The 26,553-nt window shown below is 38.8% G+C and overlaps 1 protein-coding gene across 10 annotated transcripts in view; it reads left to right on the top strand.

Annotated features, from left to right (window-relative positions):
- mtus1b (microtubule associated tumor suppressor 1b) overlaps window positions 1-26,553 on the top strand; it is a 97,855-nt gene that overhangs the window by 54,886 nt on the left and 16,416 nt on the right. For all 10 annotated transcript variants that reach the window (XM_042342213.1, XM_042342235.1, XM_042342222.1 and 7 more), the window contains exons 7-8: window positions 19,767-20,005; window positions 26,288-26,354. In XM_042342213.1, the coding sequence (XP_042198147.1) occupies window positions 19,767-20,005; window positions 26,288-26,354 (306 nt within the window). The remainder of the gene's footprint in view (window positions 1-19,766; window positions 20,006-26,287; window positions 26,355-26,553) is intronic.

The following is a 26,553-nucleotide window of genomic DNA, read 5'->3' as shown; positions in this document are numbered from 1 at the left end:
TTCCAATTATGTCCTTCATTTCTTGCATTGCCACTTCAATAATAAGTCGTATACTGTTGAGTTGTACCTAGAACCATTATCCTTCTGAATTACGCCCCAGTGACATTTCAATGTAAGATTGTTTTAAAATCCATAATGTGCAAAATGAAACTAATCTCAGGACTCCTATGTAGCAGAAATTAGGTGAGTTTGTATAATTTATTACACAAGATGATGCTGATATGAGCTTGACTTGCAAGAATAACTCTGCCTTAAGTTTACAAATAGCCACAATTATTTATATGTATGGATGAGAAAAAGCCCAGTGGCCCATTAAGTTTGCTTCGGGTGAAGGAGAATGAGAAGTCCCCACTCCACCTCCCTCACAATCTACACCGAAATAACTCTTGTGCTGACCATCCAGTCCCCCCTCAGGGAGAAACCCCCAAACTCTATGGCCAATTTGGGAGGAGAAGAAAACCACCTGGAAAATCCTCTACTCCTGAGGTAAGTCAAGTGAGCTCAAGGAGAAGGCCAAGTCACCATTAACATGTGAACTTTGTTCAGTGTTCCCTTTACACTGGAACACTGGGAGCGCAATATGTGATGTAAAAGGTAGATTGCTCTTCCTCTTGTCCTTAAATCTGTCTTGATTTTCTCTTGAACAAATTTATTTTGATAGAAGAAAGCCGCTTGCATGATTCTTAATGCAAGGAAGGAATTCCCTGTAATGTATGCAACCCTCAGAATCTTGTACTATATCTGTTTCCTGGATCACTGCCGATGGAATACTCATGTAAATGTTGTGGTAGGCTGTTTTGATATAGCGGGTACTCTTGTTTTTCACATTATGTAATGGTCATTGCCAGGGGAAATATTGCAGCTGACCATTGCTTATATTAAATACTATAGTGAACAATTGGACGCTGGATAAAGGGTCCTTTGTTGAACCATTTCTGACATTTTCAAGCATTGATAGAGGGGCTTACATTTTTGCACATGTTTTTCCTGATTTCTGAAATGTTTCCAGATCAACATTTGGAAGAGCAGTTATAACTGCATCTATTATTCTGGCTATAACAATGGAAAGATGCATTCTATCATGGATTTGCCCCAGTGATATACATTCAGATTTCACCTTCCATATGTTGGATATTTTAATAGGGGTCAAGTTGTCTCATCGCAATTGTGCTCCGCCAGTCAGATTTCCCCTACATCACAGGGCAGCCTAATTTGTCATTAACCCAGTAATTGGCAGGTTAGTTGAAGCACAAGCAAATTATAAAGCTGGATCAAATGTGGAGAATCCACTTGAATCTTCCCATAACGGGAATAAATATTTTCCTTGTGTTTTCTCTGACCAAATCTGTAATGTGATGGTTTTATTTGTAATTTTAGAGAATTGGTCTGTTGATTTTGTTTGTAGGAAGCTTTGTGGATATGGAGCAAACTCACCATTATTTGTGTAGTCTGTGCAAAGGTACCCAAGGCAGATGCAGTTAATATTAACTGTGGAAATGTCAGGGTCATTTGTTGTAGTAACCTTTCTTTTATGAATATTCAGGAGAAAACCTTTGTTTTTAAAATTGGAAGCCTTGACTTTGCAGTCAGTTTCCCCTTTTTAACTGAATCTATTTTGTACTGAGGATGCTGCGATTGCTGATTCTGAGGGCTTTATTTTTTTAACAGGACAGATATAACCAAGACACACCTGTCTCTGTTGTTAGTGAGACCATTAGGGCAGTCTGTAGATTCTAATTGTTACTAAATGGAGGAACAATAGGTTTTCTTTGCGACTGACTGGCCCACATGTGTGCTGTATCCAATGTACCCTGCTGTATCTGAAAGGCTTTTGACTAAAAATTTAAAGTCATTCTGACCTTGTATATATCGCTGGTGACACATGTATAGTTATTTGGATGCCCTGAGCTCCAAAGGACAATATGTGGAATCAGAAAAAAGTTAGCTGATTCAAGGATTTAGGTTTATGGTCTAAAGAAAGACTTGCAAACATAAACTTGGTCTCAGCTTCACCACCACCACCATCAACAACTTGCATTTATATTGCACCCTTCACGCCAGGAAGTTTTCCAAAGTGTTTAAAGTGATGAAGGGGAGCTTAAACCAGGTGTGTGTTTGTTATCCTGCGTTTCTGTTTCATGCTATTTGGAATGTGGTTGCAGAACTTGGGGGGGATGGTTGGAGGGGGAATGCACAATTAACTTAACCTTAAATTTAACTTTCAAGGAGATTAAAGACCGTGAGAATTTCTTTCTCCACACCCCCTTCACCCATCCATGGAATACTGGATATTTGATAAAAGCATTCATTCAGAAAAAAGTAAAAAGAAATACTGGATTGATTGATATGTTGCTCTGTTTTCACAAAGTCGTTGTGGGTCCATGAAATACAGCCAGCACTGTAAATGTGTATAAAGATTGCTGGATCGAGTGGTGCTTCAAATCGCCATCTGGTGCATGGAAAGATGAAATGGCTGGCTTCTGGACGTTGGGTTATGGCTGATGTCATTTCCTGCGTGCTGCTCTTGAAGGAAATGTTTGTGCTAAACTGATGACCCGAGTTGGTTGAACCTTTTTTTAAATGTCCATTTTCTGTGGAAGGAATGGAGGTTTGGTGTGCTTTTCTCCTTCTGAAGTGGTTACAATCTTGGAATGGTTGTGCGTCGTCTCGACAATGCTTGTCGAACAAACCAACCCTTCCTGAATGAATATGTTAGATTGTAAATGATCCTTTTGCCTGTTCCTTCAGGAACTATTATGAGCTTCTCCAATTTCTTCTACTGAAAACATTTGTTGTAAGGCTTGATTTAACTAGGTTTTTTGCTCTTGTTGGAAACATTCTGACACTCAGCTTCAAAACTGAAACAGATCTTACCCCTTCTGAAATCCACTTAACATATGTGCCCTTTCCAATAGTGAACAGATACTGGAACTATATCTGCATATTTCCCCCTCCCTAGCCCAGGGCTGCTGAGGCAACTGTAATACCTTTGATACTCAAGCTGAGATCACCTAACATAATCCAGAGCAGGAATCGAGGAGTTGATTTGAATTCACAGTTTACTACATCAAAGCAGAATGTTTGCCTATTTGATTGCCTGACAACCTGCAGGAGTTAGCTTCTTTTTGATACTACTGCATTTTGTGTGCTGTTTGTCTGACTTCTCCTTTCTTTTCTCCTCACCATCTCCTTGTAGTGAAAATCAATGAAATTAGCAAGATTATCTGAATGTTTCTTCATTTCTTTGAGTGTAATGAAAGCAGAATCTTGCATCTGTCTTCAGTGTAACTTGAATCATACCAAGGGAATCTCTGGGAGACTGAAATGTGGTTTTATTGACTCTCATTCTTGGCAGAAGTGGAAAAATGAGCTGGATTTCAAAGATCATAAAGATATGTCAAAGTGAAATGCCAATTTTAAAGGTCATTTGTGTATCATTTGAATCTGTGACCTGCATTTCAACTTTCCATCTTAACGGCTTTAACATTGCTGATCTTTCACAACAGTACATCTCAAAGAGTCCATTGTTACTTGTGCTTTTTCCATTTTTCTTTTATTTGTACACTAGTTTTATTGTTAGCCTCGTCAATAAATGTTGTCTGATTTTTGACTAGTGAAATTTGCTTCCTTGATCCAAGTTCTGTTCAACCATCCTGTCAAAGAGAAGTAGCTTGTAGCTGACCATTAATAATAAAAATAATCCTTGCATTTGATATAGTGCCATATCACATCATTGAGATGTACAAGTGCTTCATAGGATATACTGTAAAGTGGATTGATTGTATTGTGGGAGAAACACGGTAGCCCAGGGATTTTGGCGTGAGTGAGCAATTTTATTTGGGGAGAGAAACTCTTCTCTTTTCGAATAGTACCATGAGGACTTGAATGTACACCTGAATAGGCAGACAGGAACTTGGTTTTATCGTCTCCTCCAAAGGATGTAATTTGATGTGACTTCTTATGCCTGTTGACAATTCCTGTCTTTATGAAATAGTCCCATGGTGCAAATTTTATTTTTGCTAGATTCCAGAGTTCTAATGGCATTAAATGTGCCCTGTTAACTTTTAATGTCAATTCTGTTTCTGTCCTCCATCATGAAGAGAAAATGTGTATTTTTAAAAAGGATTCTGTTTCCTGACGCAAGCAACCCCACTCCCCTGCTGAATCAGCAGATATGATAGATGTAATGGTGAGACTAGGTGGCAGGAATGTACAGCTGTGATATACTTCGCTCTGACACATACTGAATCAATTGTATCATAGTGTAGGGGAGAATTTTGCTCTTTTTTTAACTACAACGGCTGTAACATTTATCGTCTAAAGCTGCTGATATTGAACATTCCCAAGCGCTTTTTTTAAATTTGTAGAATGCTTCCTTTGTAATTTGTAGTTCTTCTATATTGTAATGAAACAGTTCTCCTGTATTGTGATGAAGTGACTTTCCTTTCCTTTGACTTTCCTTTGGTGACCCACTGCTTGGAAATGTTTTTTTTTTTAAAAAATGCAATGTTATTAAATTTCCTTTTTTCCATGGATGGGTGTGGACTACGAATTACATTATGCCTTTGTAGAATAACGGCAGGAAATCTGTTTACAGAACAATAAGCGAGTCAGGAGTCCTCTGGGAAATGCCAATCTGCTGATGTAAAACAAATTGTGCAATTGTATAAAAAGGCTCAATTCTTGCACTGTACACAAATTACTGCATATTAACCTGGTTTTACTGATCTATTTTAGGTTATTTTCCTTACAAAGCTAGAGAAAACAATACTTTTTTAATTTAGATCTAAGACGCTACTGTTTTTCTTTTTCCAGATTTAGTCCCCACCCCCACTGTAAGCATGTTTGTTGTAGCAGATTAAGCGTAAAATTGCAGTGCAATTTAGGAGCTGCTTTGTTGTTTTCTGAATCAGTGGGTAGGATTCCGCTGTCAGCTTAGTTTTAGACTGTCTCACATCTGTGAAGGAAGAATCAGCCAAATGGATTTATTTGTCAACCTCTGATTACAATGATTCTCAGAATTGAAGACTTTGAGGATTTATTTAACTGTCTTGATTCTCTTGAATCAGTGTGATTTGTTTTTGTCCGCATGGTGAAGCATCTTTGCTGTACAGTGTGTTTTGGGGTGAGAACAATTTCTTCATTGAATCTTCCATTATAGTCTTCAAGCAATGTTTTTGGGGCTGAGATCTTCCCTGACGAACATCCATCTGCAGCTCACAGTAAAAGGATTGCTACAAAATCTTCAGTTTCTCTCGGTGTACAGCAAGGGAACAGTTGTTTTCCGAACAGGTTTGTGTTGTTCAGCTGGGATGGGGGAAGGAAGTCTCTTGGTTGCAATTTAATCTGACTATGGAAGGATTTATTTTATTCACTTGATTGTTTTGTACAAATATTAGATCAACTTCTGTCATTTAAGCAAATAAAAGTATGCAACCATTTCAATGTGATAAAGCACTTAAAAATGTTGTTCTTCAACAAATGACATTGTAAATAGTGAGGGAAAGGTGAGCTCATTTTTCAATTTTCAAGATTGTACTCTATGCTTTTCACTTTTTTCCTTAAGGATTTGTGATCTGCATTCCCTTGACCTTTTAGCTGTGTGTAGAGTGCCATCATTTTAATCCAATCTACTTGAAGCTATCCAGTCGTATATGAAACTGAACAATTTCTTTGTTAGAGCAATACGAAAACAACAATAGGAAAGGAGAGGATAAACTCTCCTGCTAATTAGCTGTTCTGTATAATTAGTCTAATGCTTGTATTCAGCAATTAGTTAAGGTCTGCTTTAACACCTCTTTGAATGTGAATTTATTATTGAAACCAACACCCTAGCTACAAATTTGGAAGCTTCCTTTTGAAAACAAGGGCCAAACGTGTTTTAAATAATGCTTGCAAAGAATCTTGTGTTTCGACTGAAGTCCTACCTTATACTATGGGATGATTTTATTACCATCGAAATTTACAGCACAGAAGAAAGCCATTGGGTCCATCGTGTCCTTGCTGGCTTTTTTTCTAAAAAATGGAACAATCATTACAAACCCATTTACCTGCCTTCACCCCCTCACCCCGCTTGTAGTTTACTGCATTTTAGATATGTGTCTAGTTTCCTTTTAAAAAAACAATATGAATAGTGCCCAATATGAATAGTGTCTGTTAAACCTATATGAAGTTCAACTTGTTTGGCAGTCAATACTCCTGACAAAATGTAATTAAAGCATTATAAAATAGGTACAAGCCGTGCATATAACATGTGATTTTTGATCCTTGAGCATTTTCAAGAGAGTAATGAAGAATGAAAATAGAGGTTCTTTACCCTTGAGACTTGTTATTTGTAGGATTAAAGCCATGATGCAACATTTTCTAGTACCGCAGCTGTTGTGTTGGCTTTATTGAATGAAGTGATGGTGGTTTGAGCAAATTTCTCCATCTTTAGCACCAGGTATTGCAGCTTTGTTACTGCTGATGCGTGTCCACATTTTTAATGATCAGTTCAGAGTGGTGGCGCATTCAAGGATCCAATCATAGAATCTTACAACGCAGAAGGAGGCCATTTGGCCCATCATGCCTGTGCTGACTCTTTGAAAGAACTATCCACTTAGTCCCAATACCCCCTGCTCTTTCCCCGTAACCATGTGATTTCTTCCTTTTCAATTATATATCCAATTTCCTTTTAAAAGTTATTATTGAATCTGCTTTCACCACCCTTTCAGGCAATGCATTTCAGATCATAACAATGTGCTGCGTTTAAAAAAAATAATAATAATTCTCGTCTCTCCTCTGGTTCTTTTGTCAATTATCTTGTATCTGTGCCATCTGGTAGCCGATCCACACACCAGTGTAAACCGTTTCTCCACTGGACAACATTTGCCCAAATGTTTATAATTATAGCTGGTCCAACGATTCTACTTCTATCATAGCTTTGGTGTGATAGTGAAGTTGTTTTTTGTACTGCATGCTGTCTGGGAAATTGAGTATTTCCAGGCATAAGTATTTTTAGTATTATAGTGCTAGTCATACCATCAAAACCATAAAGTATACCGCTTCTTTCAAAATCTGCATGAAGTGATTGAGGGGACAAAATGAGCATTTTTAAAATTGAAGCTCTTTGATGACAGTATTAATTCTTTGAAGTCAGTCTAGTCTAACCCCCAAATGCATTGCTTGTGGTGTGTGGCTCTTTTTGCGTAGCAGGATGTTAAAGTGTTTCATTGGATTTACGTAAAGTGTAGTACTGTGTATTATACCAATTTATGCATAGCAATGTCCCACAAACAGCTTCGAAGTGAATGACCAATTTTATCTTGGGGTTTGTTGGACAGGAAACCAGGAGAAATTTCTTTCTCGTTTCAAATAATGCTATGGAGATTTTAATGTCTGCTTGAGCATTTGATGTCTTATCTGGAAAAACGGCACCAACAACGATCCAGAGCATCTCCAGCATTGTATTGGAATGTCAGCATTACTGAGTTCTGAGTCCCTTATCTTTCTGACATGGAGCAAGAGTGCTACAGGCTTAGCCAGCATGGTAGCCTAAAGAGCATGTTGATACACAAATCTGCAGCGCAGTGTGGAGTGGTATGAAGGTCACCCATGAGTTACCCAAGTCATGTGTTCCCTGATCTCATTAGACCTGCATGCAGGCCAGATTTGGTTAATTGGAGTGAAAGGTGTCTACAACTTCTTAGAATTTAGTTTATTTATGCTGTATAGTGAATGCATCCAAGTCATCTCCTTTGATCCAGTAATCTGTGACCCTTTCAGTGAATATTTGAACATCTTTTACGGTCAACTTTTAAATTTATTGTCCATGTGTGTTTATCATGAACATGATGGGTTAATTAGTTATATAACGATGAAAATGTATTTGTTTGTGGTCAGTTTTGATGCGAGATTCAAATGACATGTTAATTATCACCAAAGTTAATTCATATCGATAATAAATGCAGTCAACAGCTTTAATCAATATTGAGACTGTTTCAGATATGACCTGACCCACCGTCTCAGTCACAAGGGCTGATACAAAGCTGCCCACATCAGCAATTAGATTTGCTGCTTGTGTATTGGCACCAAATTATTGCTAACTGGATCCTGCTTTAATGCTGCATCCCATGGGTGGGCAAGTCCAGTTTTGACTGCAGGCAGCTTTAGTTTGAACCACTGTAACCATTTGCACATATGGTGACCCTATCCTGTGGTTCCTGTAGCTTAGTGGTTAGAGCACTCGCCTCGCGATAGTCAATTACAGTGTATTCTGTGAACTTCTTTGAGACGTCTTGAAGACATGATAAAGTGCTATATCAATGCAAGGATTATTGTTATTATCAATTGGCCTCATTAACCAGGTTTCTCAATTACTATCTTATTACTGGGTCATTGAATAAGACTTTGTGGAAATTTCACACCCACCGCATCCACAATTTCCAAAAATGTGAGGCAATGAATTGAGGCAAAATCTGATTTCTATTATACATTTTTGGGTCCTCTTTCTCACATTATTTAGAAATAAAGTAAGTTGGCTAGGGAATTGAAATTTTTGTGTGTGAGGGTTTCAGAAATTGTAGGACAAACCAATTAGTTGCTTCATAATGCACAAGAGAGGAGGTGTATGTGTTGTGTGTCAAAGCAGAAAATGGATATAACTGATTTCAACATGTATATTTTAAACTTGTAACTTTAATGATTTTACATTGGCGGAAAAAAACTTGCATTCATATAGTACCCTTCAAACGGGTAGTTCTGAACAGTGTTGTGGTTTGAAGCTAAGCTGAATAGAGAGGGGAGGTGATCGAAGACACGATCCAAAAGGAAAGTCTTCAGGAGTCATATGAAATCTGACAGGGCGAGCAAGGAGGGATTGCAGCAAGGAGTTCAAGAGATTTGTGGCAAAGTGGCTGAAAGCACGGCGGTAAATTGTGAAGGGGGATGTGCACAACAACAACAAAATTACATTTGTATAGTGCTTTTCATGTTGGAAAGATGTCTCAAGGCGCTGGACAATCAATGTTTCAGACTTGAGCTGGGGGTTGGGATTGGGGAGAGTGGAGGGCAAGGGGTGAAGCAGGGTGATCAAAAGCAGGGTCGAAGAGGAGGGTCTTGAGATGGGTCTTGAAGGAGGCAAGGGAGGGAGGTAGAGGGACTGCGGGATGGTGTTCCGGGCAGAGTGGCAGAAGGCCAGCCAATGTGGGACGGGCGAGGCGGGGGATGTGAAGCAGGCCAGAGCCCGCTGAGCGGAGGGAGCGGGCAGGATGGTAGAGCATTAGGAGGTCACAGAGGTAGGGGGAGCAAGACCATGGAGGGCTTTAAAGGTGAGGACAAGGATCTTGAACTGTATCCTCTGTGTGATGGGAAGCCAGTGGATTTAGATAAGGATGGGGGTGATAGGGTCGCAGAGCCTGGTGCAGGAGAGGACACAAGCTGCAGAGTTCTGGATGATCTGCAGCCTATGGAGGGAGGAGTTGGGGAGGCCGCCAAGCAAGGAGTTTGCATAGTTAAGCCTGGATATTATGAATGAGTGTATGAGGGTTTTGGCAGCCTGCGGTGTGAGACATTGGCGGAGCCGGGCAATGTTGCAGAGGTGGGGAAGGCAGAGCGGGTTATGGCACAGATGTGGGGTATAAAGGATAGTTAAGAATCAAACAAGACCCCAAGGTTCTGGACTGGCTCAGTGAAGTGGATGGTGTAACCATGGATGGTGATGCTGTCAGGGCCTGAGGTGAGGAGGTGCTGATGGGAGCCAATCAGGAGAGCTTTGGTCTTGTTGACATTCAACTGAAGAAAGTTAGCTCTCATCCAGGACTTGATGTCTGACAGACATTCAGATTATGCTCAAGAAGACTTGAGCATAATCTTTGAAGCTTAATGCATACGGTATTTGAATGATGTACTTTGATTATTCCATCGGCATATTAAAAACTGAAGTGTGCAACATCAATATACTACATTTCCTAGCGCACTGGATACTAAATCGATTTTCTGTGCCCACTTTTCTACCCAGTTGATTTTTTTGATGCATGTAATATGTCCCTGGCAATGTTTGTCCTTGGCCTGACTTGGTCTGATTACCTGATAGACCGGCGGAATGCTCACAAGCTAATTCGAGCATTGCATTGTAGCCTGATGCTCTGTGAGAAGAGCTCTCCAATTTCTCTCCAGCAGCCAAGAGTGGGAACTGTCAGAGGGGAGAAATCTTTCAGAGACTGATTTGTTCTGAAGGAGTGTACTGAAACAGGGGATTAAATTTCTAATTTTGCAAATGAGCATTTCAGTGCACTCATTTGGAACTTGAAGGACCATCCTGAATACTAATTAATTCTTGTGTCCAATCTCATTGAAAGCAGTAATCTGTATATTTGATTGCGACTACAGCATAACATTTTGGCATTTGTTGCAGTTTTCAAATGCAAAAATTTGAGCAACTTGTTTTTTTTAAAAAATAGCACATCTGGGGAAGAGCTTGTTATTCTGCTGCTAAGGAAGTGATGACGTACCTGTTTAGTTTGCATGATTCTATAGGGATTTCTCTGTTTGGAAGGAATCCTAGCAGTAAAATGGATTTCTCTGCAAGTTGGTGTTTGGGATATCGAGTTCATTTTAAATACTGCATAATTTGATGTTTTTCTCAAGCATCTTTGCTTCCAATGTTGCTGAACACACTGCTGCTTGCATCAAAGTGTAGGGTTACTGAATAAGTCGTTAAAAAAAAAATTAATTTAAAATCAGAAAGGTGGAGGGATGAGAAGCTAAGCAAGCAAAATAGTGTCAGACAAGAAAGTTGAGAATGAGGAAAATAAACAAAATAAATCTGCTGTGTGATGTGGAGAGAACTTCCCTCCAACTTCCTCCAAATTTCACTTTCCTTTTCATTCTCACAGTTGTTGTGACAGATCTTCATTTTAGACTCAGAAAAGCAATCAAGGAAACAAAATGTGTTAATCCATTGCCTAAATAATATTCTCTGCACTTAACCCCTGGGGCCAAAAATATCAGTACTCTTCCAACAAAATTATCCCATGTATAGGTGGGATGGATGGAATTCTGTTTAGTTTGGATACTTTTGAGCATGGTGATGAGTTTCTCCATGTGTCAGACATCTGGTTGACGAAAAGCAATTGTGTATGGGCACAGCTGAGGTAAACTGCCACTTTAAAAGAATCGCCAGTTATTGTTCCATGTAGCTAACTAATTTCTTAAAGGCATATAAATACAATAAACTTGATTTTAACCCTTAGAACGGTGGTGGTTCCAGAGACTGTCTGGTTCCACTGGGCTAATTGCTTTGTTTTTCCATTAATTGTAGCAATGAAACTGCTCAAATATAGGAATGGTAAAATTGTATTCTGTACTTGTAAATTATGATAACTTTGTTTTTAAACTTTTGTTTTGCTTGCTTCCTTTGAGAATATTTTAATCTTGCATTTTCTCCATTTCTTATACCACTTAATATTTTTGCACATTCTACCCCTACATGATAACAGAGTTCCATGATCTCCTTTTTGAGACTCTGTTTCAATGAGTTGCATAAGTTCGCCCATAAAAACATAGTCAATTCACTTTACAGTATATTCTGTGAAGCGCTTTGAGATATCTAGAAGACGTGATAACTAACTATATCAAATACAAGGATTATTATTATTATGCAATGTTTAAAAAACAGAAAAGGGACATTTGGCCCATCCAGTCTACCCTGGTTTATCTCCATGTGAGTCAGTTGGTCAAAACCCACTCTTGTGCTCGTTTCCCATGAACACATTTACCTTTTTCAAGCATCTTTTGATTCCCCTTTTTTAAATGCTTGTGGCTGAGAATTCTAACCACCTTCTTTGTACAGGTTTGTTTTCCAGCTATTATTTAATTTCCTTTGGTGATTATCTTAAAGTTGTGCCTTTTTTACTCATTCATCGATTTGTGGAGATATTCCTCTTCATAACGCTTTAAAATCTCAAAGACCTATACAAAGTTCACCTTTTAACTTCTCAATTGTAATGGGTTTAAAAAAGGTACTCCTATAAATCTGATGATTGCGCTTGATCAACTATGACCTTTCTGGCAGCAGACTCCTGATGGCATCATTGTCACAGATGCTGCCTGACCATTATGCCCGGATGAGAGAACATAACTCCAGACAACTCAAGGTTAATGCTACTTCAAATTAGATTTTATAACCAGTTTTGCATTGCGTGAGAAGAGGGTAGTCAATTGTATATTTTATAGTTCAGACGGTCACTTACATTTTTTATTTGTGATGTGCTTGAATAAAATTAACTGTTCAGACATTGATGAAAAATATTTTTCAGCCATGTCTTCCTTTGCCAAGCAGTCTTGTGGGACTGTTACTTATAGACCACTTAAATTAGCAGTCAGGAAGATCTGCAGACCTCTTTTGCGTGAGTACAGTAGCCAGTTAATATTCATTTACTGCATAGCCAAGATTCCTGCCTTGGGTCCAAAATTTTATCAGCAAAGGAATTGTTCATCTTCAGTTTAGCTTTTTGGCTGCAACACCCACCTGTGAATATTTTTGGTCAATAACATGTTATTTTGCAAACACTTTTTAATGACCCCGCCCCCCACACACACAAATGGACAAGATGAAACGTAAGAGAGAATCAAACTTAGTTAGGAATGGATACAAAAAAAGAATAGAAAGGTACAAACTTTAATATAAAATAGAAATGAAATCATTTTCAGTGGCAGAAATGTGGAAGAGAAATACTATAGAATATAAAATTAGCATTTAGATTGTATCTACTACAATCTTTTATATATTTTTTAAATCCTTGTATTTGATGTAGACTTGATGTAAGTGCTGCAGATTTAAACCTGAAAATGACTTGTAAGGTATGCTGTAAGGTAGCTCTTTCATTAAGGTATCAGGAATCCAACCTATGTGACGACAGTCAATTCATAATACAAATTCTATACAATTAATATGGAGTCATATACAAGCAATACAAAAAAGTGCTACATTTCCTCTTAACTTACACCTCAGGCTTTAATTATTAAACAGCTGACCTTTCATTGCTATGTACCCACCCATAATGTACACATTACATTCCACTTTATACTACCTTGTCAACTTTCATGCTTGCAAGTTACATTGATAGGAATATTTTTGTATGATGCCAAAATGCTCTGACTCACATTCATCAGTAAACAAACCAATACAAAATCCACTACTAATGAAACTATCCTCTCATTGTTAGCACTTCTTAGCCAGATGGTATATAAGGAGTGCACATCGATAAAATCAAAGGATTTTAGTTGCAACCAGAAGAGCAGTGGTCAAATGACTTGGTGAAAGGTCTAAATGTTTACATTCATGCTTCCATCTATTGGTTACCAGTTTGACATTTATAATAATAATAATTAATAATAATCCTTGCATTTGATATAGTGCCTTATCACATCTTCGAGACATGTCACACTTTACATGTCACTGTAAAGTGCATTAACTGTATATTTTGTGGGCATAATGTGGCAGCCAATTGGGTACAGCAGTATCCCAAAACAGTCATGGATTGAGTGACCAATTTTTTTTGAAAGAATTATTACTCCTGGAAAAGCAATCTGTCAGGTGACAAGGTTCCTACTTACTGCTAGGTAAACAGAGGTGTGTGGAGTAAGGAAACTTGCCTAACATTTTGCCCTGTTGGGGATCAAACTCAGATCTCTCGCTTGCGATACAAGTGCTCAAACCATTGAGCTACAGGACTCCACATTTGTAACCCATCCACTCTGATACTGAACATTGATTAATGTAATAGTTTTACAATGTAATAGTTTTTGTAATAGAGAAATTTAAATAGCTTTCACTATGTTGACCCCCAATGTACTAAATTGTGTTAGCCTGGCTTAGTTCTTAGCATTCTCCACTGAGTCAGGAGATAGTGGTTCAAGCTCCATGTCAGAACTTTGAGGTCAGACTTTGCTGACACTCCAGTGTAGTGCTGAATGAGTGCTGCAATAGCAGGGTGCCATTTTTGGATGAGATGTTAAATCTAGGTCACCTCTGCTTATTCAGGTGCACATTAAAGATTACATGACAATATTGATGAGTGGTTTTCCCAACAGCTTAATTGTCATCTGCACAAGACCAGAATAAATACAAGAGATCTCCTGCTTTCCTAACATACATATAACATATGCAACATGAAGCTCTTTGAAGCTGTTGCCCTTGGCTTAAGATCTTGAAGTGAAAAGAAAACCTTTTGTTTCGACTGCTCAGATAGCGGCCTGCTCTGTGACGGGAGGCCTCTCTGACCTTCTGTGCTCACAGAACATAAAATGACTGAAAAAGATGAGACCAATTTGAATATGACAAGCAACTTCGTGCTGATGCTGTGCAAATTACTCCAAGCTTCGGGAATAGATAATTGCAGCAGCTGATAGTACTGAAGCAAACTGGCCGCTAAATCTTTATGCTTTGGGTTTAGACAGTTGCATTCTGTAACAAGTAATGTTTTAAGCTTTCATACTGCTTGCTTTCAATTGCATTTGGAAGTGAGGTTGCACCACAAAGGTACATTATCAGTGAAGCTAATCATAACATGGGAGAAATGATCCATGTACCTCCAAGTATACAATACGATAGTATGAGGAGGAGTCCATGTGACCCTGGAACTGTTGTATTTAAAAAATATATTGAGTTAGAAATTGGGAGAAGGTGATTGCACCTAATTTCCTTCTGCAGATGCTGTTTTGTCTGTGTGAATCAATATAAGTGGTACAGACTAACTAAAAATCAAGTGAAATTCTATCTTAAGATTGATGGGATAGAGGGATTGGAAATGAATGGGTGATTGCCTTCCCAAATTCGGTTGATTGAGTTTGAATGGTAACCTGGGAGAATTGGCTGAATCATTTTTGTGGGGTCAGCTGGGTATCTGACACATCTACCTCCAGGGACTAGTCTGCTCTTCCAAGTCCTGCCAATGAACCAGCCTGACTGCTGTTGTCAGCAGTGCCCTGAAATACCGTGGACCCGGCTGGCTCAGGAACTGGACTACTGACACTGCCAAATATGATACCTTGGAGCCAGTTCAGATCCTGTTTACCTCCCCCCCCACCCAGGAGGATAGTCACACGTTTCTCATTTGACATCCGACAAGTGTGGGCTTGAGCCTCACTAGGTGGATGGTAGGTACCAGAAACTCCCTCCAAGCTTCCTAGAGGGCAACACCGCTCAGTGTGAGGTGTGGGAGCATTGTCACTATCTTCCTGTCTGCAGTTCGGACACGCATCCTTTGGTGAGTGATGGTTCCACCAGTTGGAGGTGCAGGCTCAAGCAGCAGCTGCTTACCTCTCTACAAACCAATTAAGGTGAATTCCAGGTGTTGGATGTGTGAACATGTATTCACGAGCTTGGACTCCAAGTATCGCCTTCCAACAGTTGTCACTCCAAGCCTCCGTATACTCTTCAACTATCTGGTGGACATCTGCTTTCAGCATGATGGGAGGACCTTCACAGGACAGCTTGATGTTCTTGAGGTTCAAGTCTAATGCCACCTTCCTGTCTTAAGATGAGAAGCACTTAGAATAAGTATTAAGCTCATTTTAAAAGGACAATAACAAATTATGATTGCTGTGGCTTGTCCTTTTAAGTAGAGCTGTCCTCAGGAGAGGATGATGAATCTTTATTGGGTTTAAAAATAATTTGCTCTATTCACAGTTCCAGGAAATGTTGCAGGTCTTGTTAAATTTCCTGGTGTCCACAATGCAGAACTGTTTATTTCAGTTTTTTCAATTCACTGGTGGAGTTTACAAGTCCCATGCCCCAGGCCAGAATACACTTTGTTCTTTTTCCACAGGAAGGAAAATCAAGATTTTACAAGATAATATGTGAAGGTTGTGTGTGTGTAATATTGGGTTAGTAATTTGAAACTTCCTCCGCATTGAATTTGGTCTGCATCAGTTCAATTATTATGTAATGGTTACACATTTTGAATGAGTGGCACTTTACTGCAGGGTTTATATTCCTGGAGTAATGTCATTCATTCGTGATTTAGAGCAGAAATTATATTTATTTTCCCATTTCACAAATTCCTCTAGCAAGCGGTCTAGAAGGGTCGGCACATAACACCTGCAAATAAACTCCATGAACACTGCTTAAGTTTTTTGGAAGAGCCAATCACATAATCATTTATTTAATAGCATTAAATGCTTCTGGTTGGATGGTTCAAAAAGAGTTTAAACAAGTTTTTTTTAAATAATACAGCTGATTTAGTGCAGCTGAAGCATTGATTCAATTCCATTTATGAGATTTTTTTGTGGTGGGATTCAAAATTGAATCTGTTTTAACCTGATTTATCTCTACACTTCATCATAAATTCAATGTAAAAACATTGAATTGTGTAAATAGTGCTCAAGTAGCAAGAATTGGCAACCAACCTCTGGGCTGGTTCAAAACCGAATGAGCAGAAAACCCCTCTTCATTAAACTGAGATGGTCAGTTTCAATCAGTAAACATAATTAATTACTGTCTTGATGGTAACACTTGGATGGGAGGGAGTGGGGAGGAAGTTGGTGGTTGACGTTTCATGGGGAAGGAAGGAGTAGAAAGAAGTGCTGGTGATCAAAGAATGAAAGAACATGTGTAAGATTATAGAGGTCATAATGCATATCATTAAGTGATGTGCTGGATAAGTTGTGCAATTTTCAGATTTCTATATCGAACAAATGAAAGAATAAAGATCATGTCTGAATAACTGTACTTGATCTGATCATTTTTAAAATAAAGATATCTTGAAGATGTGATAAGGTGCTATAACAAATGCAAGGATTGTTATAATAACATCTTGCTTTGTCTTAATGTACAGTTCACAAATAGGAGTTTAAATTAATACTGTAAATGTGGCAACTGGCTTAATATGACAAAAGGAGACCTTCAGTTCCTTATTTAATACCGATAACTATTCACATTCAAGCTATATTTGTTGGCCAATCGCTAATAAAATCCATCCCCCATAATTCTAAAATCCACACCACACTTCAGTGTTGTTTAACCATTTAATCATGATGTGATTTGATGTTACTTTGATGGGGATGCTGTAGCATGCCAAAGGCACTCTACTACCAAATGTATCTCAATCTAATGGCCAAAGTGACCATTCTCCTTGTGGAGGGTTGGAGGGGATGGTAAGTGGGGACCCCTTGGAGCTGAGCTGGCTGCAAAGGACATGCAGTGTCAGCCATCCAGTTCATGGGTCAGGTGGGTCTGCAGTATCTCAGAGCCCTGCTGATGACAGTGCAACCAGCCTTGCTTGTCAGCAGGTCTTGGTGGGGTAGATTGGCGGAGGGATTTTTTTTAAACTCAGATCTTGCTAACTCTAAAAGCGAAAGTCCTAATGTGTAGAAAGGTTTGAGCAAGGTACAGGAAGTGTCCTGTACAGTGCAATGGCAATCTATGCAGGGTTTTAGTTGATTAAACTCCCGTAGTAGCCCAATACACATTCTTGGGGTTCCCAAGTCTTTGTTTAAATAAAAGGCATCAACATTTAATAGGAAGTTTGCTGCATACATTAAGAGAATAAAGGAATAGGAAAGAGGATTAGGAGGGGTGGAAACCCATGTTGAGTAAACAGGCAAACTAGTTGGGCTGAATGGCTTGTTACTATGCTGTCATTCGATGAAATTCTGTATAAAACCTGGTGTACCACTTACTGACAAAGATAATTAGTTTATTGTTGCTGGCCTCAAGGATCTTATCATTGAGAGTGGCATTGGTAAGTTACCCTCCTGCATGTCCCCTAGCATTTGATGCAATTAGGTATCAAACCAACCAATATATTGTCCCCCATTGTTCCTCAAGTGACATTGAATGCTGCAGCCTTTGTTCCAATGTCATCGTCAGTAATTGTGCAGTCTGATGAATGATTGATTAATTCACTGATCATTTCAAATATAATAGAATGCTGATTTGCCCAAAAGGGGTGGAGGTGGGGATGTGCTCAGTCCTTGTACAGTTTCAACTGTTTTGTTGTTCCCTTTCCTCTTCGTCCCACACCCTACTACGTCACCCATCAGTTAAGGCTCAAACCTGCATTTGTCAGATGTTAAATGATTAACTCGTTATTATCCTTCAGAGGGAGGGCAGAGAAAGAGAAGTGCGATTTCCTTGCAGCTAAACTGGCTTGGCAATGGTACGTCAGAATCGATCAATCCTCTGCATTGGTAACCTTGGTAGTTGAGTCGTCTGGTTCCTGAGCCTGTCTGCTCTGCAGTACTCCAGGCTCACTGATAGGATTTCAAGGGCAGACCAGTCATTGGGCAGGCATTCTTCCCACTCAGCTCCGGTTAACCCTGAAAGAAAAATCCCTATTGGGTAGAGTACTCCTGGTCAGATGAGCAGCAGGAAAGTTTGCCAGAGTGCTTTCAATGGCAGCCATGCAGTTTTAGCTGGTTAAACTCCAGCAGTTCCCAATATACATTCTGGAGTCCCCAAACCTTGACTCTTACCAGTCTGCACCGAACACAGTTAAACAAGATGTGACCCTCCAGGGGAAAGAGTGCACATTCTGTTCCAATATGCATGAATTCCATGTGTAGGTGAAATGCATGAGTCCTGTAGCTCAGTGGTTAGAGCACTCGCTTTGCAAGCGAGAGACCTGAGTTCAATTCCAGGCAGTGGGCGAAACCTTTGGCAAGTTTCCTTACTCCACACAGAACCTGATAATAATCCCTCCAAAACCAAAAACAATAATAAATTGGTCATTTTCAATCTACGACTGTTTGTGGGACATTGCTGTGTGCAATTGGCTGCTGCGTTCGTCCACAAATATAGAGTCAATTCACTTTACAGTATATTCTGTGAAGCGTTTTGGGATGTCCTCCTGACGTGAAAAAGCGCTATATCAAATGCAAGGATTATTATTATAAACTCTGAATAAACTCTGCTGTATGCCCTTCAGCATGGGAATGGGTTTCCACATGTGTCAGACACTCATGTTGTATAGAAGGACTCCACAAGTTTTACTAAAGATGCCAGAACAACTTTCAAAAAGTGCCAACAGCCCCCCCACCCTCAATAAAATTGTAGGACATTGCTATGATTTAATTGGCTGCTGTGTTTCCCTTCGAATGGTCACTACACTTCATGCTAAAATGCTACGATGTGCTTTGAAACATCTTGGCAATACAATAAGGTGCTATATGAAATGCAAGGATTATTTCATATTGTATAGTGTATGTAATATAACTTTGGATTTTTTTGCTGGTGATAATTGGCTCTGTTTAACCAACAGAAAATTGTCCACCATAAAGAATATGAATTATTTTCAATTGAGATGTCCAACCTAGAAAATGGTCAAAAAACAATTGCAATTCTGTTGTCATAATCTACAACAACTTGAATTAATATAGTTACCTTCTCACAATGTGACATCTTGGTGCTTTACATGGATGGCATTGGACTCTGAGGAAGGGAAAGGTGGCCATAGGCATGTTTGTGGAGGTGGGTTTTAAATCAGGTCTTAGACAGGAGATGGAGCGAGATAAAATCGTAGAAGGAGGGAGTTTCACAGTTTAAAGACATTGGAATTGAAGGTCATCAGTGTTTCTTTCCCAAGAAGCTAGTGGTCTAACTTGCAGGTGATTGAACAAAAGGCTATTTGAAACCAATGATGTGAATCCACTGTGGTTCCACAGAGATTGCCTGAAAACAAGTTTACAATTTTAGGATGAATAAGCTGCATTTCATCACACCTCTAATATGTAATGGGAAGTGCCTTTTAACAAAAGTAGTAATGCTTTTGATTTTTGTTTTGCAGCTGACAAAAGTAGACTGAGGTCAAGCTCAACACAGAGGCCAGTTTTCCGAACATTTCGTTCTCAGACTCCGGCTCCACCAGATTTACTTGTATCAGAGAAGAAACCATCTGGTTTGGTGCACTACAAGACCAAATGTGATGAGCAGGTTAAATGGATTGCACAGTTGAAGGAATTATTGAAAACAAGCAACCAAAGATTTGAGGGTGTTGCAATAGTTGTCCAGTATCTCCAAGCACGGGTGAGAATTTACAAATAACCTCACTTCTGAGAATTTCCAAGATAATTCATGATAAAATCAGCAAGCTTGTTGATTTAACTTTGCTTTTCTAGTGCTGATCTCAGCAGCTTGACTTGACTTATAAATAGTGTGGAAGATGTTGATTGTTTTCATCATGCCTGTACTGTACCAAAGTAAGTCAGTTTTAATGCTTGCAACTGTAACAATATGATCACTCCCACCCTCGCCCTCACCCATCACTCCCACCCTCACCCGACTCCACGATCCTCGTCCTCACTTTCAAGGCCATCCATGGCCTTGCCCCCTCCAACCTCTCTGACTTGCTGACTCTCTACCAACCTGCCCACTCCCTCTGTTCAGCGGGCTCCGGTCTGCTCTATGTCTCCCGCCCTACCATCAGCGGCCGGGCTTTCAGCCTCTCTGCCCCCACACTCTGGAACTCCAGCCCACGGTCCCTTCGCCTCGCTTCCTCCCTTGCCTCCTTCAAGTCTCATGACCCTTCTCTTCGATCGTGCCTTTGGTCTCCCTCCCACCTTTCTGCCTTCCCTCACCCCTACACCACCCCTCCCCCATGCTCAGTCCCCAACACCTGACTGTTTAGCGCTTTGCGACGTCCTCCCGACATGAAAGACGCTCTATAAATGTAATTTTGTTGTTGTTGTTGTAGGATGTAGCATAGCTAAGTTTTTCTCTAGTGCCAGCAAGGTTTTGTCATGGAATGCACTCACCTTTAGAGACTTTACGTTGATTCATGATGATCTTTTGTGATCTGGTCTTTTCACTAAACATCATTAGTTAGAATCTTTTGTCCATTATGTTTTCCCCAGAGAGATGTATGAAAGATTTGCAGTTCATGCCTATTGATTTTACACCACTTTTTTTAAAAAATGGATGAAGATTAGTCAAGGAGTAGAACTAAGGGCTGAACAGTACATACCCAAGAGATGATCAAGTAATTTGGAGAAATGATGACTCTTGAAATGCAGGATCCTTAGAAATGTTGCATTAAGGAAGGGAATTGGTGAAGGATGATTCACCCTGAATGGAAATTATATTGGGTTTATTTCTGATGGTTTAGCTAACAGAAGTTTTGGATTCTAACACAGGTTTGGATGTTTGTAAAAGGAAGTATTGATTTTAGAGTTCAGCTATATTTTGAAAAGAATAAAATCTATTCAAGGAATCTAAATTATTTCTCAAAACTGGTCTGACACTTCTATTCATATTGTGCTTCATGGAGTATTGGGTTTAATGCTTGTTAAATCCTGCAAACCAAAGCTAGCTGGGTGGGTGGTCCTAGCATCGGAAAAAGTAGGAGCTTGCTAATGTTGACAATAATAAGCTGCATGGTTCGAGCTGATTAAAATCAGCAGTACCTACAATTTACGCAAAATCCCCAAATCTTGGCTCTTGGCAACCTGTGCCTAAACTTGCTAAGGAAGGTTCCTCTGTGGCATGAATGTATTCCATATGCACATTCCATACCAGACAAACAAACACCCAATTGCAGGAGTCCCAATACATTTGATTTTAATTCTCAACTCCAATAATTGGTGTAGTTACCAAGATTGTATTTTGGTCATCTTATCACAATCCAAGTTCAGAAATTAGTTGAACTATTTCAGTTTGCATTAAATTATTCATATATGGCCTTTAAAACACCCATTGCAAAGTCCTTACAACTATTCTTGTTACATTGATGTTTTAAACCTTTCTATATATGTTCCATGTTTTTAAGAAAATAGACTTAACCCTGAAAAACAAAACTGTTTGCATTTCAAACCCTTTTGTGTCCCAGTTATACAGTACTTGCTTTGGCGAATTGTGAAACGGGAAGTAAGTTTTAAACATTTTATAGTGCAAAGTACTTGATTTAAGATTGGGAAGAAATAATGATGGTTACAAAATTTACTGTAACAGACTTGAAGGGTCATTTGCTTTTCATCCATAGTTTCTTGTGGTTCAACATAAGCTAGAACTAAATATATTACACAACTTATCATTTGACCTGTTTCACTGGTTGCTACATGTTTCTGTAGGATGTAGAACAATAGAGGTATGGTAGAATATTTGTGTTTGGAGCTTCCATCTGGTGTGCGATTTAGACAGGAACACTACAATATTAAATGTGCAATTAAACCGTTTCAGAATCATTTTAATTGGCAGTTCCCATAAGTAATGAATGAACTTTTTTTTCATAAACTGCAATCTGGAAATCAAATATTTAGCAAACAACAACAAATTACACGTGTATAGCGCCTTGCACGTCAGGAGGACGTCCCAGCCACCTAAGAATTCATCGTTCAATTGATAACTAAATTTAGTATTCATATCTATCAAACATATAATGACCTTAGTTGAGTATTTTTAAGGTTCAATCTGCTGATCTTGAAGCATTCAAAAATCTGTTTCTATTTTCAGTTGATGGGTAGAGAGAGGGATTGGGAAATTCAACAATGTTGGGAATTGTTTTGGTGCATGTATTTACGGGCCAAAGAAAAAATGTAAACTAAATTGGCCTCAACCTGTTATGGTAATTTGAATTTCCAATGGTGACATCCAAACTATTTCCAAACAATGCTGTAGAATTAAATATCTCTGGTAGAAGATACTGTTGTGATTGGGTGAGGGAAGAGAAGGTGAGGAGATAGACTTTGAGTTGCTTATTGATTTTAAACAATCGTATTAGTTTAAATTGTAATGTAACTACTTGGGGGACATGCAAACAGCCCTCTGCCCCAGGTTTCAAATATCCTTATTGGGAAGAAATTAATATGAAGAAATAGATTTCATTGAAACCTTTTAATAAATTAAAAAGGCATGCTGAGTAAATGATCTTTGCTTAATCCCATGTCAAATTACAAGATTGTATCATATAGCAATCTATATTTGTTTTCATATACTTGAAAACCTGAAATTGCTGAATCCACCACTCCATTTGGTGAATTGTGATTGTGTGATCGATAGCTACTGTTTCTCTTGAGATGAGATTTAGCTCTGATAAAATAAAGTGCTGACTCTTGCAATTTGCGTGTGAATGATTGAAGATGTACTTCCATTTTCACCAGTCGTTAGATATGTTGTGGATATTGCGCATGCTACCATGACTGGGTAAGGAAGCTGATTTCTGCACTGTTAAAACAAAGGAATGGATGGACTTTAAGGAATAGTATCTTGCTGGCCTTAAGGTTATGGCCCACTTCAAATTTCTGGGGTAGAGTATCATCATACAGTTAGAAATGCAAGACATTTATTTTAAGTGAAAGAATTATTATTTTATGTTGATGCTTTTTTTGTAACCAGCCTTCTGTTAAAAAGCTTTTCAATTAAAATCCTTTTGTGTGTGTAACCAGCGCCTTGGGACGTCCTCCTGACGTGAAAGGCGCTATACAAATGTAATCTTGTCGTTGTTGTGTTTATGATATATATATATATATATATATAGATATATAGATATATATAAGCATCTTGAGCAGGGCATACCTCTTTCAATTTTAAGTAATTCAACTGTTATGCATCTGTGTTGGACAATAGAATGGTTTGCTGCTGGCTGCTGCTTATGTGAATAAACCGAAACCTAAGTGTTGTGCTTCTGATTCACGGTGAATTATACTTTAGCCTCAGGCTGGTGCTGTATCTAGTAAACCCCAGGCATCAATTTAAATTGAGCTAATCTGCATAACTTTGTGAAGGATAGGGTTGTGTCATGATGAATGTTGCAGTCAAATGGTAGTTTTTTTAATTACATTGGATGGCCACTTTATTAATATTGATTTTCAGATCATTTCCTTCCAACTGGAGGTTGCTCTGTGCATTTGTTTTATATCCGTCTCTGAATACAATGTCTGCTTTTGACATGGAAAGAGCATCTGTTAAAGGCCTCATCTTCTTGCATGTTTTTCAGTACTTGCCCAGATCAGCTCCCTTCATGATGATTACAAATAACTATCACAGGCTGGTCTATCAATCAAATGTCAGCTTTATATTTTTACATGAATGAAAATAAAATGCTAAGGACGTGTTTGTTTGAACCTTCCTCTGGGTGAGCATGTCTGTAACTTGAAAGCTTGAATTGGAAAAATGTGCATTTTAATATTATGATTAATTTAAACTTTTAAAACTTTTTTTTTACTCTTGGGTATCGTATGTTGCAAAATGTGTGTTAGTGGTATATCTACTAATTCGCACAGTTTTATTTAGTAACTTGTATCATTTCTGCGCTAAAAGTTTAATTTTCTACAGAAGTTATGGCAAAGGTGGGAACATATTTGACTTTTTCACCACCTGTTGGCTATCAATGTGGCAATATCAACACAGTGACGACAGTTACCTTATTCTCCAGTGTATATGCCCATGTGTATACTTCTGTTTTCGTTTTGCTGTGCTGTAAGAAAAATTTAAACCATGCTTTGGTACAAGTTCATTTATTTTCCCCAAACAAAAGACTGCAGAAAATTGTTTGTCTTGCTTTATTTCCTCAAATGGACTCTCTTCCTTTGGATATTATGGTAAACCTTTGTGCTTGACCAGGGATGACTTAATCTTGGCATGTGTTTTGTAAAGTTGTTCCATTGAAGCGGAATTCAGCAGAATTTTTTTTGAGAAAGGAAATGACTTCCCTGTTGGAGACACTTAACTGCAGTACGTATTAAGCCGTATACAAAAATGAGCTTTTTCCATTACTGTACTTGATGATCGATAAAGGTTTCTGGGCTCTGCTTTAGCTCCTGTCATTGGAGTAATTTAACATTGATCAGCTTTCGCTCTCTCTCTCTCGCTCTCTCTCTCTCTCCAGTTTGCAGACTCACAGGGCTGTGGCTGGTGTAATGAGCAATTCCCTGTGCCTCCCTATGAAAGCAGCTGTTTTTTTTCACAGGGCAGAGTACTGTAGGAAATGTGGTACACATCCTGAAAATTAAGAGTGCAAGGCAAGGTCCAATGGATCTCTTCCTAGCAATAACGCAAATGTAGAAAGACCAGTTTGGGTTGTGGTGCTGGCCACCTGTGCTCCTGCTTTATACATTCAAACAGCCAGGAGAGAGGGACAAAAAGCAGAGAATGGGCTGCAGCAGCAGCAAAGTATGCCTCTACGGTCCTTGTGCTGGAAAGAGGGTAACTGATGTGTTCATTGTGTGATTTACTGAGAGGAAATGAAGGCTTGGTGGCTTAATGCAAGTAGTTTCGAACCAGTTCTTTTATCTCCAGCTGTTCCTTACTGTAGTCTCAGGTTTGCCCTCTTCTTTGCAACATCAGACCTGAATAATTGTGGTGCATTGGGGGAGGCATTTTGTGAGGTAGAAACGCTTGACTGACCTACAGCATTGTTTAACCACGTTGTGTCTGTGCTTTAGGGATTAGAGAGGTTGAATTCAATTTCCTGAGCTTTATTGATTGGCAGTGAGTGAGATCTCAGCATTTATTTTGTCTAATTTATCTGCATTTGTCTGCATGTTTTTGGCTACATTTACAATTGCTGAATAATACAGTATACCCTTTGCATTTATTTTTCCTCCTTGTAACAAAATAAAGTATTTTTGAAAAACAGCTTTGTATTGTAATAACATTTCAGTGACTACCTGGCAGCAAGAAGTATTATCAGGCATTTGCTTTTTCTTAACCCAATACGAATTATAGAATGATAAAATATGATTTTGTAATATACAACGATCTCGTAATATATGAAATTCGCCACAGGAATAGGCGGTAGCGTCCAGCTAATTTATCCAGAAGGTGAAGACAGCTGAAAGCTTAAATCAAGACTCAGCCCTATACTGCTTTGTCAGCAGTACTTTATAACCTTTATCCAAAAGTATTGTATTATCGATTCTTGTTAGTCAATTGTGTGGTGGTAATAATAATAGCAATTCTTGCATTTTATACAGCACCTGATCGCGTCTTCGGGATGTTTCAAAATGCTTCACAAAATATACTGTAAAGTGAATTGACTGTATGTTTTGTGGTAAAATATTTAGACTTTTTGTTAGAATAGGATAGTTATGTGACTCTTCTGTTGTGCAATATTTTGCAAATGTAAATATGAAAGTGTTGCCTTAACTCCACTGAATACACAGCCGAAGCCAACTAAAGAATGTTGAAAATACTTTGAGAATGTCCACACTTCCCTTCAAGTATTTCAACTACTATTCGCCTGAAACTGTTAAAAACTATTAATGTAACATTATAGTTGAGGAGTATCATAGCAGACCTAAACGTGTTGTCTAGTTTAGCTGTCAGGTTTTGCTGTTCAGTTATTTACACAGTGACAAATGTTTCTCTTCACAGCGTGAAGAAGGGAACAAACAACACAAGGAGTTGTCTCAAGAGCTGCTGAATCTGCAGGGCGAATTAGGTAAGAGTAAAGAAGCTTGCGTAAAGGAAATGGCAAACGGGCTTTTAAAGAGAGCGTGTTGAACGCATTTTAAATGTAATCTGTTCTGAACTTTTAGCAACCATTTAAATGATAAAATTCCAGTGCCTTGACTCTTCCATGATAACTGTTAAAACACTTGTGCCTTAGATTTCCCTAGGGCTGGCTTTGAGTCCACAGT

The sequence above is a fragment of the Callorhinchus milii genome, unplaced genomic scaffold (assembly GCF_018977255.1).
Source record: "Callorhinchus milii isolate IMCB2004 unplaced genomic scaffold, IMCB_Cmil_1.0 Scaffold1, whole genome shotgun sequence".
Taxonomy (NCBI): Eukaryota; Metazoa; Chordata; class Chondrichthyes; order Chimaeriformes; family Callorhinchidae; genus Callorhinchus; species Callorhinchus milii.
Note: the sequence above shows the minus strand (reverse complement) of the source record. Positions and strands in the feature narration are given on the sequence as shown.